Below are 15,769 nucleotides of genomic sequence, written 5' to 3'. Positions count from 1 at the left end.
AGGAACTGTTATATGCAGTAAAAATCAACAAATTTTAAAAAATGCTTGTTCCTGCAAGTGATTTGCTACCAAGTTTTGATAATCTCTAGCCTTTAGCATTTGTGACGTGTGTTGCTTTTATAACTCCTAGGCCGTTTATTAGTGGAACACTTCCATCTCAACTACAGGTATTTCTTCTTAACTTGTCCCCTTATGTTTCTTCTCTTTTTTCCTTCTTTACTTAAAAAAAAAAACATTACTACTATTCCCTCACATCGGCCATTGGCAGTCTTAAGCACTTAGCATTGATGCTATACTTAAGTCTAAAGACCTTTGTTTTACCGGAAATTGTACTTAGTAAGGATCTCTTGTCACTGACAATGGATTCTGGCAGCAAAATCTACATAACTCTTAAAAGATGAAGCAGACAGCTTTATATTGCTCCTCAGCCAGCTTTACTAAACGTTAAAGATTTTTCTCAGTGTAATTTGCTGTGCGTGATGAGGTGTATTAGAATGTTACTACTTTTAACTACTAGCTGTATTAATGATAACATAGAATGTGTGTGCCTCATTTGAGTACTCTTCTAAAAACTCCAGATACTTCACTAACAATTAAACGGTCCCTCATAAAGTAAGTAACATGAGAAATTAACACTGTATATTCTTAAGTCTTATGCTGGACTCTCTTCATATCCCTGGATAATTTCACACTGTCCTTTAGTGCCATCCATATCTGTATGGTAACCACTAATTATATGTAGCTATTAAAATATAAATTTGAACTAAGTAAAATTAAAATTCAGTTCCTCAGTTATACTAGCCACGTTTTAAATGCTCAGTAGTCTTACGTAGTTCATGGCTGTCATATGCTGAGCACATCCACTTGGGTGTCCAACAGGCAACTCAGACTCCACGTGCAAAATTATACTTCTCATCTTTGCTGCAGACTTGCTCCTATGTTCCTTATCTAGAAAATGACATCCACAGATTCAAACCAGAATCTTCAAGTTATCCACTTTCTCTTCTTTGTTACCTCTTTTTATAAGCAATTGCCAAGTCTACTCTTTTTTCCTTTTTCCAACCTACTTTCTATACTATAACCATAGTGATCTGTCTCAAATATGAGTCTGATTCTGTCTTACCTCACTTATAACACTTTAATTATTCTTAACTGCCTGACAGATAGTCTAAACTCATCAACATAGCTTTCTAGGCCTTTCAGAATCCCATCTCTGTTTAGTAATTCTCCAGCCCCTTCTCTTGCCAAGCCCCACGCCTTCCCCTCATCCCCACCTCTACTGTACTTCAGCTGTACTCTCTTAGGCATTTGCACTTTCAGTGCTCCATTCCATTTGACAGACCTCCCAGCCCCACCTCTTTCATTTGGCTAACTAGCTCCTCTTCATCTTTCAGGACTCAATGTGGACAGTATTCTAGGAACTGGTTTAGGCATACCTCTCTGGGTTCCTATAGCACTCTGGACTTATACTTATGGTGGCATCTACACACTGAATTCTATGGTTTATCTAAGCATTTGTATTTGCTGTTAGACAAATTGTTCAAAGGCAACTACTTAGTCTTATTTATTGCTCTGTCTCCTATATTTAATGTGAAGCACATAGCAGGTTCTCAGTATCAGTGGACTGAACATTTCTAAGGTTATTAGAAGCCTAACATTCTAGATGTTTGAGAAATAGCTGTTTTTGTTTTTGGCTTATTTTGTTTGTTTGTTTGTTTGTTTTTAAGCTGTGTAATTTTTTATATTATTTAACTCGTATTTTACAAGGGTCTACCCTTTATCAGGCACTGTTATTGTTTCAGCATATCCAGCAATGAACAAAATAATAATCCCTGCCCTTGTGGAACTTACTTTCTGTGAAGAAGACAGATTAGAAACAAGATAAAATCTAGAGCATGTTAGTTACAAGGCTAAGAAGAAAAATGAAATAAGGGAAAGGGATAAAAATTATCAAAGAGGAATGCAATTTAAAATATGTTGGCCTTCCTGAGGTCATAATTGAGCAGATTCCAAAAGGAAGTAAAGAAGTGGGCAATATGAATATCTGAGGGAACAGCATCCAAGGCAGCAGAAACAGCAAGTGCAAAGGCACTGAGGCAGGAGCCAGCCTGGTTTGCTTAGCAAACAGCACTTAGGCCAGTGTAGCTATAGAAAGTAAGAAGAGGTTAGCAAGAATGGCAGGAGCAGCATCAGATAGGGCCTTATTATCACGTGTAAAGACTTTATTTTTTAATGTAAGTGAAAGCGAGAAACATTTGGAAGATTTTAAGCAGAGAAGTGCAGAGAAGTGATGTGATCTACCTTAACATTTAATAGAATTACTCTGGTTACTGTGTTGAGAATGAACTGTAAACAGATTGGTTAGGAAGCTTTGCAGTAACCCAAGCAGCAGAAGATAATGGCCTGGGCTAGGGAGTTAAAAGTGGAGGTACCAAAAAGTGGTTGAATTCTGTATATATTTTAAAGGTAGCACTGACAATTTGCTAATGCATTGGATGTGGAACTAGAGAGAAAGATAGAAATCAAGAATGACTCCATGGTTGTGGGCCTGAGCAGCTGGCTTTGTTGCCATTTCCTGAAGCAGAAAAGATTGAGAAGAGCAAGTTGAGGGTAGGAAGTGTATCAGGAGCTCAGTTTGACATGTGTTGAGCTTGAGATGCCTGTCATCCAGGTGGAGATTTCAACGAGGCTGTTGAGTATATGAATCCAAAGGAGTGGTCCAGATAGAAGATATAAGTTTGGAACTTATCAAAACATAGATGGCATTTAAAGCCACAAAACTGACTTTAAATATTAAGAGTATAGATACAGATAGGAAAATAAAGAGAAAGTGACCTGAGTTCTAAGGCACTGCAGCATTTAGAAAGTCAGAGATGACAAGCAGCCAGCAGAGGAGACCAGAGAGGTAGGTGGGAAACCAGGATTGGTATCCTGGAGGCCAAGTCAAGAAAGTATTTCTAGGAGGAAGGTCAACTGTTGTAATTGTTGCTGATAAATTAGATGAAGACTGGAACCAGCTATTAGATTTTACAGTGTAAAGTTCATCTGTGAAATGATGAGTAGTTAGTTTAGTTAGAACGGTTGGAGATTTGGAGATAAGGCCTAACTGATGTGAAATCAAGAGTTAATGAGAGAAGAGAAATTAGAAATAGGAAGTTCAGATAGATAGTTTTTTGAAGAATTTTGTTGTAAAATGAAAGAAAGCGTGCAGTACTGGAGGGGAAAGTAGGATCAAGAGAGCAATTATTTTTAATCCAAGAGAAATAATTGTGGGCTTATGGGAAAGATCTAATAGAAGTGATGGCAATACCAGAGTGATAACACAGTTCCAGAGCAGGATCTTCAAGTAAGCCAAAGATGTTGGAATCTTTTGTATACACAAAGAGTTGGCTTCATCCATAGGAATGGGAGATAAGTTAGAGCAACCCCTGGGCCTCAGACTGGTAGACTGGTACTGGTCTGTGGTCTGTTAGGAACCAGGCTTCACAGCAGGAGGTGAGTGGCGGGCGAGCAAGTGAAGCTTCATCTGTCCTTGCAGCGGCTCCCCAGCACTAGCATCACTGCCTCAGCTCCAGGTCATCAGGCATTATGTTCCCATAGGAGTACTGGTCCCTAATGCCAAAAAGATTGGGGACCGCTGAGTTAGGTCATGTGGACAGAGATGTAGGTTGGTGTGTGGATACTGTGATAGAGCTTGTGGAGCTTCTCTTCTGCTTACTTCTATTTTCTCATCAAATTAGGAAGTAATCATCTGAGAGCAAGGGAGAAGACGACAAGGTAAACAGTCATCTAGAAGAGTAAAGTTCATTAACTTTTGGACTTTACTCTTCTTAACTCCATAAACAAAGAGGAAGGAGAAGATAGGAAATAATCATCTAGGTGAGAAGAAGGAATGGGCCAGGGAAACAGAATATGATTGCTAGGCAGCATTAAGGGCTCATTAGAGTTTCATGGTGCTAAATTTAAAGTGTATTTTTTTCCAGCCACATTTTAGCTGCCTGGTTGCAAACATAGACTCAGTGACAAAGTGGATGTACCTAGGGTTGTGGTTTAGCCAGACAAGTTCAAACAAGCCCAAAAAGGACAAGGAAATTAAGGATGTATGCAAATACATAATGGTAATAATTGGTATGGATTTTAAACCACATAAAAATGGAAGTAGTCTTTGCTAAAAGCCTTACTTATATAGATGTAACAAAGCAATGTAGTAAAATAAATTACAAACCACTGAAATTTTTGTTTCAGACTTTGTAGAATTCATCTGGGACCCCTTGTCGACCTCACAGACAACAAGTTTAATAACGCACTGCAGAACAATTCTTGAAGAACAGTCCACTTTTGAGAATGAAGTTAGCAAAGGTAAAAAGGTAATAATTTCCAGAGTTATGAATTTCTTTATTTATAAATCAATATAATTTTATTATGAATCTTTGTTTTCAGAAGATATGCAAGAACACTATTTGGGGGAAAATATATTTAGTTCTGATTTATGGAAACTAGGATTGATCATTTTTTCCTCTTTGTAATAGTACGATATAAGAATAGACCTTGATATTTTTTAATATTCTAACAAGAACAGTAATCATCATTAAAGGATACACATATACACATACATGTAATAAGACCCAGGTATTATTGTCATTCTTATCAGCTTATTTCTCTCTGTTTAGTGGTCTAATTTGTATTCTTATGGCCCAGCCAGCCATTGAGGTTTGTGCAGAAATGAATAAGCATTAAATGCATTAGTGCAGATTCATTCTTTCTAAAAGGAAAACAAAACAAAACAAAACAAAACTCATTACCTTTGTTTGCAAAAATCTAGTGGAATTATGGCCTTGCTATAACAATGAGAAAATAAAGCTTAGCTATGGTATAGTTAGATACAAAGAAACTAGTAGAGTTTACCTAAAGGATACTAACCAGTTGGAATATAACTACTTAGGGAGAGTCTTTTAATATTAGATATCTTCTCAGCTTGAACTGGATGAAGATGTAAAATTCATGCTAATAAAATTTCTCAATGACAAAAAGCTAGGAGATCTGTCATAGACCTATGGATAGCAGAATGAGAATCCAAAAAGATTTCAAAATACTGAGAACATGAATTGACTCAAAATATAAAAGGAATATACATAGATCCTACCTTTGTGTTCAAAAATTCAACTGCATAAATAAAAGATGAGAGAGACACAGCTTTGAAACAGCATAGGTAAAACAGAGAGGGATTATAATTGACAGTAAACCCAATGAATCAACAATGTCATTTGAGTAACAGAAAGACTGCTGAGAGTTTATCCTACTAGAAATGTGCTGTTTTGAGTAAAAGCATTATATGTGCTCCACCCACAGATGAGACTTCCCTGGATATGTTGCATTTAATTCTGGGTATAAATGTGTTAAATGAAGTGTGTCTAAGATGGCATGGGAAAGAGAAGATACAGAAAAGTGAGATATCAATCTTAAAATCTGAAGAATTTTCATATGGAAGGGAGATTAGAAACTCCTGTAGGATCTTAAAAGTAAACTAAGACCGTGGAGTGGAAGGTGTAGGAGATAGTTTATATCTCATTGTTAACTAAAATCTGATAGTCAGAAGCTGCCCAGAGTTATGGGTGGCCTTAGGAAATAGTGATTCCTATTATTTAATGTTTTTAGGCATAGGTTGGTTGACCAGTTAGTGGAAATGTAAAAATGGCATCAGTTGGGTATTTAGATAGATTGGTGGTTTTCAACTTCTTTTTTTACAAATAAAATCTTACATATCCCCTATACACAAACACATACAAAAGCAAAGGTTTTTTGTGTGTTTGTTTTTTTCTGTGGTGAGCACCTGCCTTCATTCTTCCCTGAGGGCCTCAATGTCCACCCAAGCCACCTGGGATTATCTCCATGGATATAAAGAGCAGCGAAAAACAAGTAGCTAGAACTTAAAAATACCTTTTCAAAGCTTTTTAAAAGTACATAGACAGAGGGGGTGTGTGTGTAGTTGTTAAAACTTCACTGTTTGTAGAACTTTTTTTCACCAAATAATGTATTTTAATTGGAAAAGTTAATGAACTGAGTTTTAAAATATATGAATTTAGGTTTCCTTTTTGTTTTAAACAGTTTATTTGGAAATAATGTCAAACTTACCTAAAAGTCTCATGAATAAAAATAGCATACTCATAGGCCCTTTACCCAGATTCACCTATCATTAATATTTTTCCCCTTTTGCATTATTATTTGCTCTCCCACTATATACACTACGTGCGCGCGCGCACACACACACACACACACACATTTTTTTTCCTCTGGAACACTTTGAGAGTAAGTTGTGTATTTGCTAAGAATAATGATAGTTGTTATATAACCATAGTACAGTTGTCAGTTAATTTAACAATGCTTAATCTACCATTCATATTCCACTTCTGTCATTTTATTCCATAATACCCTTTATATAACATATTTTAAAGAACTATGTTTAAGAAACAAAAATTTAAACAATATGAAAATATTTGTCAAGGCTGGCATTCAAAATTATTTAAATTAAACAAAAAAATCAAAGCATAATTATCTTTTCTAGCACTAACTTAATAATTTACGCAAGCTCAGATACTGCTTTGAGAGGATATTGCCTAGAAAAATGATCTTTATTCTTTTAAAAGAATTTAAAATGTTTAAGAAATAGAATAAAAGAAAATCAAATTTTTGTTTTTAATGTTTATTAAATACATGAAGAATATGTTACAGTTACTTTAGCAGAAAGAGAAATAGGACTTCAGTTAGATAAACTTTTCATGAAAAAATATATTTAGTTGAATTGTATATAAGTAATTTGGTTAGTATATAGGGTATATGACAGCTTAATTTGTGTTACAAACACTGTCACTGATATAAAAGTAACTTTCTAGTGCGCAGTGTGCATTATCATTTTTCAAATTTAGATTCCTTTTTAAGAATAAAAATATCTTATAGAAATTTTGGTAATACAAGAAAAAACTTTTTTAACTCCTGTTATTTTTTTCATCCTAGTTCAAGGATTGATATGATATCATTATAGGATATTTTCATCCAGCCTTTTATTTCAAAGCTATAATCCTAATGGACATGTGTGTTTGTAACATACTTCTACTTAACATGATCTCATTAAATTTTTAAATTTGTATGTTACTACAGTCTATATAAACTTTAGCTAAATAATATTTCATGCAATATAAATGGATATAACTTCATGTTCTTAAATGTTCCTGTGATTGAATATTTTGGTTTCCAATTTTTGACATACAAACGATAAAATGAATTTGCTAAGTGATTTTACTACGTCAAAGGACATTGACAAACCAATAAAGAACTCCTAGCTAGAATACATAAAAGGCTTCTACAAATCAGTAAGAAAAAAATAGACCTAATACATAAACAGATACATTGACAAGCAGCTTAATTAGGTAGTTTTAAAAGGGCATGTCCAAATAGCAAATAAGAATATGAGAGGATGTTCAACATCACAGTACTCAACAGAAAAATTAAAATATAATAAAACATGACTAAAACTCCACCAGAATTGCAAACATTAAAAAAATATATCACATTTTAATAAAGGTGTAGGTAAACAGGATTTCTCATACACAGCCAGTAGGAATATAAATGGAATACCACTACAGAAAACAATTTGGCATTCTGTACAAAGTTGAACATATAGACATGAACTATATCCCAGCATTTCCATTCCTATGTGTATAGCCATTGGAAATGTATGCACATGCATACTAGAAGACATGTACAAGAACTTACAGCAACTTATTTATAATAGCCCCCAAATGGAAACCATCTTAAATGTCCTATCAGTATTATTCATGCAACAGAATACTGTACAGCAATGAAAATGCACCAGTTACAGTGATATGCAACAATATGGATGGATGAAGTTCTCTTGTACTTGATTGGTAGTTATTTTAACATCTGATTCTGTGAATGTGTACAAATTTGTACTATACTGTTAAAATTACTTCTTTGGGTAAATATATTTCTACCTATGACTATCACTGATATTTTTAAATTTTTAAATAGGATTTATTTAAATCCATTGTTTCAAGAATGAAGAAGGCAATAGATGATGATGTGTTTATTCCTCTGTATCCAAAGAGGTAAGTGCTATTAATTTCTGGATTGTATGAAATAGCTAACTCCGTAATACAAATTTGTTTGTAATACAAAAGAAACTATATTGTTTTCAAAATGTACCCATTATATACCCATTAAGATGCAAATTAAGATTTCAACAAATATTTCTCGGTCACCTTCTCTATATGCCATGTATGATACTTGGCACTTGGACATAGGGTTTTTTAAAAAATATTATTCCTAAGAACATGACAGGTTGCCATAGCAGAGTAATTAAAAGCACAGATTCAGGAGTCCAGGTTCACTATTCCTGGACATGAGACCTTGGGCTTTTCTGTGTCCTCAAATGTAAAATAGGGCATTAGATTAATGTCTATCTCAAAGGACATTTTGAAGATGAAGAGTGCTCAGGACAATGCCTGGCACAGAAAAAGCACAGTATAAGGCCTGGAACATCCCTGAGAGACCAGAAACTGCATTTGCAAATTTTGTATTTACCTTAATTATGAAAGAAGTAGTAATTGATGCATATTTATACATTTGCCAAGAAGGCATCAGTTATAGTACTAGATCATGAACTGAAGCTATCCAGCAAGTACTCATAGGATGGAAGAGCTTTATGGAGAAAAAAGAAAGGAACTTCTAAGTTTTCTGGTTCCTTTGAATCAAGACTATGTGTACATGTAAAAATTCTGTCCTGTTAAGGTTTGTATTTTGATATTGAAGATAAGTAATATATTCACATGGCTTAAAAGTAGGAGTGTATTTTTTTTTTATTTTATTTATATTTAAAATGAAAAGTCTTACTCTCTCCCACTCCTGACCTCCCAGTTTTTACCCTTCCTCTTCTGAACATATACATTCATGCAATAATAATCACTTTTAGTAATTTTTTTAACCTTTCTAGAATTTCTTTATGCAATTAGAATAGTTACATATGTTGTAATCTTATTTTCCCCTCCTTTCTATAGCAAAGGAAGTATGTTGTAAACACCTGTACATTGTTTTGTACCTCACTTTTTTACTTAGCACATCTTTGAGACCTTTTTATGTACTTTCCTCATTTTTTTTAAATCTGCATAATATGCCATTATATAGATGTACTGTAATTGATGGGCATATAAGTGGTAAACCAACAATATTGTGAATAATTTTATAGACTATATGTGCAAGTGTATCTACAGAAGGTATTCTCAGAAATGGGTTTGTTGGGTCAAAGTGTGCATGCATTTGTAATTTTGATAGATAACGGATCACCCCTATTTATATTCCATTAAAGCTTAAACTCTGTTTCCTAAAGATTAATAGTCATTTGCATTTTTTCCTTTCTTTTATTTCAAATTAGTGCTGTAGAAAACAAAACATCACCACAATCGAAGTTCCAAGAAAGACAGTTCTGGTCAGGTCTAAAGGTAAGCAGAAAACTGCAAAAATAAAAATATATCTTTTTCTTTTAAATCCAGTGTACTATAAGGTGGAGATCAGCAAACTTCTGTAAAGGACCAGAAGGTGAATATTTTAGGCTTTGTAAGCCATATAGTTCCTGTTGAGTTATTCAGCTCTGCCACCATAGTGCAAAAACAGCCATAGACACTTGGGAAACAAATGAATATGGCTGTGTTCCAATAAAACTTCACTTATAGACACTGAAATTTCAATATATTAACAATTTTTGTATGTCACAAGATTTTCTTCTATTTTTTTCAATCATTTTAAAAATATGAAAACCATTCTTAGTTCACCAGCTCTACCAAAAAAAAAGAAAAGAAAAGGAAAAAAAAAAACAATAAATTAGATTTAACCCACAAGCCATAGTTGGCTAACCCCAGTCTAAAAGATAAAGGATGAAGTCAGTGCTAAGTCAGTGGCAATAAGGATAATAGGAGAAAAGTGGGTTCAAAAGATATTTAGGCTGAACCATTGAAAGAACTTGATGACTAATCAACTATATGTGAAGAATGTAGAATGCTAGCAGAGTTTGACTTTAGCAGCCTGGTTACTTGCGATGACATTCTTTGAGGGCATTGGAGAGATACAGGAAAAACAGATTTGGGAGGGAAGATAAGATCTGTTTAGACATAGTGAATTGAAGATACCTATGGGACAAATACAGAAATAGAGGTCTAAGAGGCAGTTGGATATACTAGTGTGAACTGCAGGGGACAAATCTGAGCTGGAGATTTAGGAGTCGACCACATGTAGGTAATATTTGGAGCTATGACCATGAATGACAACCTCTGAGGAGACTGGGTGAAGCATGAGAAGGTCACTAAGGACCAGAACCTTAGGAAACACTGGCATAAGCAGTGGGCAGAAAAAGTAGAGTTTTCAAAGAAGCCTTAGAATGAATAATGACACTTAGGATAATCACAAGAGAGTGGCATCAGCGTAACTAAGCAAGGGGTTTCCAGGAATGAAGACAAAATGTTAAATGGCACTGAAAAGAATTAGGAGAAAGACTGAAAATGTTTATTGGATTTGACAGTTAGTAGGTCATAGGTGACCTCAGCAAAAATTGTTTCAATAAGGTGAATTTATATTTCTCATGTGGTTGAGTCAGGAAGAGGCTTTCCAGGAAGAAGGAGCAGCATCTCAATGACAGTATAAAAAAGCATTCCATGTTAGTATAACTGCATGCAGTTTAGCACTTAGAGTAATAAATATAATACAAGAAAAAAAAGTGGAAAACACTATAAAATAAATAGAAAGGCCTGGATTTAGAGGAGGAAAAGGTAACCCATATTAATTTTATTAGAATTTTTTTGAGTATTTTACCCAAGTTATCTCCAAACTTACAGATTATTATTAATCTTATATATCAGAGCAATGACTTTCTCAGATTTGATTGATTTCTCAAGGTCACACACATTGGTAACAGTGGCACTGGCTTTAATGGTAGTCGTTTATGAATCCTGGTGTCCTACGGTCTTGCATCTGATGGCCCCAGGCTCTGGGAGAGTATGCATTGAGGAGGAAGATTATTGATCTAGAAGGGTTCCAGCAAATTTATTTGAGTTGGATTTAGGGTAGTTGTCCTAAAAAATGAAAATGGGATAAGCAAATAAATATATGGAGGTTGGAAAGTATCAGGTATTTAGAAATATTTTGTTTTTAAAATTAGCAGTTCCAACAGTGCTAATTGTAATAAAAGTTTAAGAGTTTGACCAACTTTTTATGTTTGTTGGAGACTATTCCAGTTGTCCTTTGGAGAAAAGGTACATAGTCACTTTGCATTTTATTTTATTTTTAGCTGTTCCACAATATTCTTCTTTGGAATGGACTCCTCCCAGATGACACCTTGCAAGAGCTAGGACTAAGGAAGCTGCTAAATCGTTACCTTATCATAGCTCTTCTTAATGCCATACCTGGGCCAGATGTTGTTACAAAGTGCAACCAGGTGAGTTCTGTAGGAAATGATTCTAATTTATCATTTTTTAAAATTCAGTTATTGAATATTAAAACCTGTTTTATAGCAAAATAATTAAAATCGTGATGCTCACATAATAACAAATTAGTTTAACAGACTAGAAACCAAGAAGCAACCCTTAGGTATTTAAAAATTAGTATACTGATTAACTGTTTACAAAAAGAATGTTAGATCCTTACCTCTCACTAAATACTTGTATAAACTTCATGTGAAATAAAGAATTAAGTGTTAAAAATGAAATTATAAAATATTGTACTAAGAAAATAAATGTCCTTTCTGAGCTTAAAAGAAGAAATGATGAAAAAAATAAGATTTAATAAAAATATAACACTGCAGTGGATCAAAAAACATTAACCAAGGTATCAAGATTATTTAGTCATTGTTAAAACTGGAATATGGGTTCATTGAACTCTATACTTATTCTTTCTCCTGTTATTCATGTTTGAAATTTTCTGTAATAAAAAGTTTAAAAAAGGGGAGTGGAAAAACTGAGAAATAAGTTATACTACATAATAAGGATTAATATCCTCATTAAAAAAGTTCTTTACAAATTCCAATTAAAAATAGCCAAAAGAAGTCTACGGCCATGCTACCCTGAACAAGCCTGGTCCTGCCTGATCTCGGAAGCTAAGCCGGGTCAGGCCTGGTTAGTACTTGGATGGGAGACCACCTAGGAAGACCAGGTGCTGTAGGCATAAAAAATAAAGAAATAAGAGATTGTAAGCTGACAAGGTCCTTGTAATCTGTGAGGTCAACCAAAGGTTGCCTCGCCTAAAAAATAAAATTTAAAAAAAGGCCAAAAGACAGTCATTCAACAGGCAGTTCCCCAAAAAAGAATATGCAAAAATAACCTCTAAACGTGTGGAAATGATTAACAAAACTAGTAAATCAGAAAAATGCAAATAATACAGTAAGAATATTATTTTACCTGTTGGCAAATTTTTTTACTATTATTATTTTCATTCTAATTCCCAGTATTGTCATAAGCACAGAGAAACAGCAGCCCCACATCATAACAAGGGCACTGCCCACCTGGAACATGTGGTGCAGAGGTTCTGGGAAACAGTCTCTGTGCTGGAGGAAGGAGGGATAACGACAAGGACTATTATTGCAGCATTATTTATAATAGAAGATAGTTGAAAACAACCTAAATGTCCAAAAACATTATCATCTATCTACAGAAGTCATGTTTTTGAAGAATTTTTAAGAATATGGGAAAATATTTATTTTATAGTAAATTAAATAAAAAACAGTATCTAAAACTTTAGGTTGCACATCCTAACCATGATTTTTCTCACTATAGTTTTTATATCGTGTCGTTTAAAACTACATTATCTACCAAAAATTTAAATCATCCATGCTGTGTGTTTCAGGTTCCATTTAGTCTCTTTTATCAATAAGAGTCTACTATGCAGAAATAGAGGACATATGACATTCTCTCCACAGCTTGTGGCTACAAAACTAGACCCAGATGATGAGGTTCTATGTCCGAGGATCATTTATGGAAAAGCTAGATGGTTTCCTAAGAATTTTATTGAGACTCTTAATACAAAACAAAGCCAAATACAAATAACATTAAATTTCAAGCCAGTAAGAGCTGGTTTGTCTTTAAAAAAGAGATACAGCTTATATAATAAAACTCGTAGGACTTTCTGCCTTAGTTGGGCAGTACGTCTGCATTTTTTCTGAATTATTGCAAAGGGTGATTAAAGAGTAGGATAAATCTTTTTCCTTATTTGTGTTTTCAATGCCGACCAATCATTTATTTTAGAGTGCATTCCAGAACTTTAACATATTTTGTGATAAATATATGATGCATTTTCCCTCATCTTTTACTTTATATAAGTACTGATCTTGATCTTACTAACTGTAGCATAACCTGTTTAATTGTCCAAGAATTTCTTTGAAGAGTATGATCTCAGGTTTGTCCTTCCTCCCCTTTCTCTTCTTTTTATTCTTCCTTCTGCTATGAAATTTTTTTATTTTGTTAACATTTTTATATTTTTACCAAAACTTTCCCTTTAGCATAATGATGATAGAATTTTGTTTTGTTTTGTTTTTTAAATTGAATGCACATAACATTGACTATGCTGCCATGGACATTTAAAGCAATGTATGAAATTAGAAGAAAATCAGAGCCATAATTACTTTTGTTTTTATTCTCTGTATCTTAAAATCACCTACTTGATTCCTTAACTCTAATTTGTATATGTAGATCATATGCTAGGTCACCCAGTATCTTAGTGAAATAATACTAAATGTATATATTTTACAGTTGTCTTAACTAAAAGTATTTTGGTCTAGGAATTTCTGGCATTTAGTTGTAAATTATGGTTTTTACAGATTTAATGACTTAGTAATACAGAGTATAGAAACAAATACCACTAAATAATATCCATAAAGAGTAGCCTATTTTAACCTCTTGGCATTAAAATATAATTATTTAAGTGTCTAACCCTTGACAGAGGGAAAATTCTTAAAATTTATTTAACCATAAACTATAAAATGGGAGAATAATATGTATCATGTATAATCATTATGAAGATCATGTTAGCAAAAGTCCTTAGATAATACCTGTCATTGTTGAAAATCATGTGTTTTGATTAACAGATAGCAGCATATTTACCAGAAAAATGGTTTGAAGATTCTACCATGAGAACATCTATTCCCCAACTAGAAAACTTCATCCAGTTTTTATTGCAGTCTGCACTTAAATTATCTAGAAGTGAATTCAGGTAATGCATATTTAATTGTACCCCCATAAACATAATTCAAGGATTCTGTTCTCAGCAATTTTTAGAAAGATTTGTACTTTTATTCTACCTTTAAGAATCCGTTGAGACTATTACTATAACATTAGTAGATATTTTCATGTGCAAACTTTGGAATCAACTATTTTATACTCATACCTCATGCATATTAGTTCATATTTTTAAATGTAAATCTCTCCCAAAATAAGCACTTCCAGAAAACTAGATAGCCCACAGGAACTTAGAATTAAAATTATAAATCATATCTTCCTATTAAGCGTGTTTATAATGTGTTTAATTTTCCTGGCTATTTTTAAAGTCTCAACACTTCAAGTACAGATCTGTAGCCTGCTGTTTACCCAGCAGTAGCTGAATCTGTTTTACATGTCTCATTTACAGTATTTGATGTTTAGAGGCGTAAGACAGGGTGTTCTGACAAACCACTTCTCCAAAAAAAGTAAAATAAAAACCCCAGATTTGTAGCATTAGATGCTATCTATGGGGTAAATACTCACACCAAGGTTCCCACCAGAATAGCCCATACAGCTGGTAGCAGCACAGCACAACTCAGTTTTCTGATGATAGATTTGCTCAGTGCTTTTCTGCTTTTTACAGTCATTCACTTTAAAATTTGCCAGAATACATCCACTAAATAGTCTCTATTCAAACTTTATAATTATGTGGAGAAAGTAGCATCTATATTAGATGCTATATTAGATACTGGTTTAAGGTAAAAAGTTTTTTGTTTCAGATTAACAACTGGTAATTTGCTGTGCTGTCAGTATTGCATTTTTAAGGGAGAAAATGCTTTTTTGTTGTTTTTCAGGGATGAAGTCAAAGAAATCATTCTTATTCTGGTGAAAATAAGAGCTTTTAATCAAGCAGAATCCTTCATAGAAGAATATCACCTAGACCATCTTAAATCAATAATTAAAGAAGTTTGAGTAAACTTTGTAGGAACATACTAAAATGAGATTTTAGTATACTTGGCTCCTTTGCTGGGGGTCAGAGGGTACAGGGAGCTGGTGCCTCTGCTTTATTCCTGGTCACAGAGGCAAGGATTTGCAAAAAAAAAAAAAGAAAAAATGTAAAAAGGACTTAGTGGCCTCCAGTCCCTCCAACTTCTACCTTCTGGTATCAGGAAAGGCTGCTCCTCTGGATTCTGTGGTGTTTGCAGGAATTAATCACACGGAGCAGTAGAAGATTAACATATTTCCCTTTCTTTTGGCTACTTTTCCAGTTTAAGAGAGGAGTTAGGAAAACCTTGATTGTAGCTGCTTTGGCTTTGGTGAGTCTTCTGATCCATAAAAACATCTTAGTTCTCTTCGTTTTAATTATCTCTCTTTACAAGTAACTTAAAATGGAAATCTTAACTGGAATACATTATTTAAGTATTAACTGATTGAGGCGTTTTAAGGCTTCGATAACTAATGAGTATCAAATTGTCCTTCAGAAACCTTTACCCGTGTATTATACCAACACAAGTACAAGA

General features: G+C 33.8%; 1 protein-coding gene and 1 pseudogene across 2 annotated transcripts in view; both read left to right on the top strand.

The window, feature by feature from the left end:
• The window catches only part of GCFC2 (GC-rich sequence DNA-binding factor 2), a 38,711-nt gene extending 23,309 nt beyond the window's left edge, over positions 1-15,402 (top strand). For both annotated transcript variants that reach the window (XM_039852408.1, XM_039852409.1), the window contains 6 exons: positions 4,246-4,367; positions 8,047-8,123; positions 9,446-9,512; positions 11,351-11,497; positions 14,138-14,262; positions 15,104-15,402. In XM_039852408.1, coding sequence (XP_039708342.1) covers positions 4,246-4,367; positions 8,047-8,123; positions 9,446-9,512; positions 11,351-11,497; positions 14,138-14,262; positions 15,104-15,221 — 656 coding nt within the window. In that variant the 3' untranslated portion in view covers positions 15,222-15,402. The remainder of the gene's footprint in view (positions 1-4,245; positions 4,368-8,046; positions 8,124-9,445; positions 9,513-11,350; positions 11,498-14,137; positions 14,263-15,103) is intronic.
• Positions 12,104-12,222, top strand: LOC120594633 (uncharacterized; annotated as a pseudogene).
• Positions 15,403-15,769: the final 367 nt, after the last annotated feature.

The sequence above is a fragment of the Pteropus medius genome, unplaced genomic scaffold, assembly GCF_902729225.1.
Source record: "Pteropus medius unplaced genomic scaffold, Ma_sr-lr_union100, whole genome shotgun sequence".
In the NCBI taxonomy this organism is placed as follows: domain Eukaryota; kingdom Metazoa; phylum Chordata; class Mammalia; order Chiroptera; family Pteropodidae; genus Pteropus; species Pteropus medius.
This window is presented reverse-complemented; position numbering and strand designations above follow the sequence as displayed.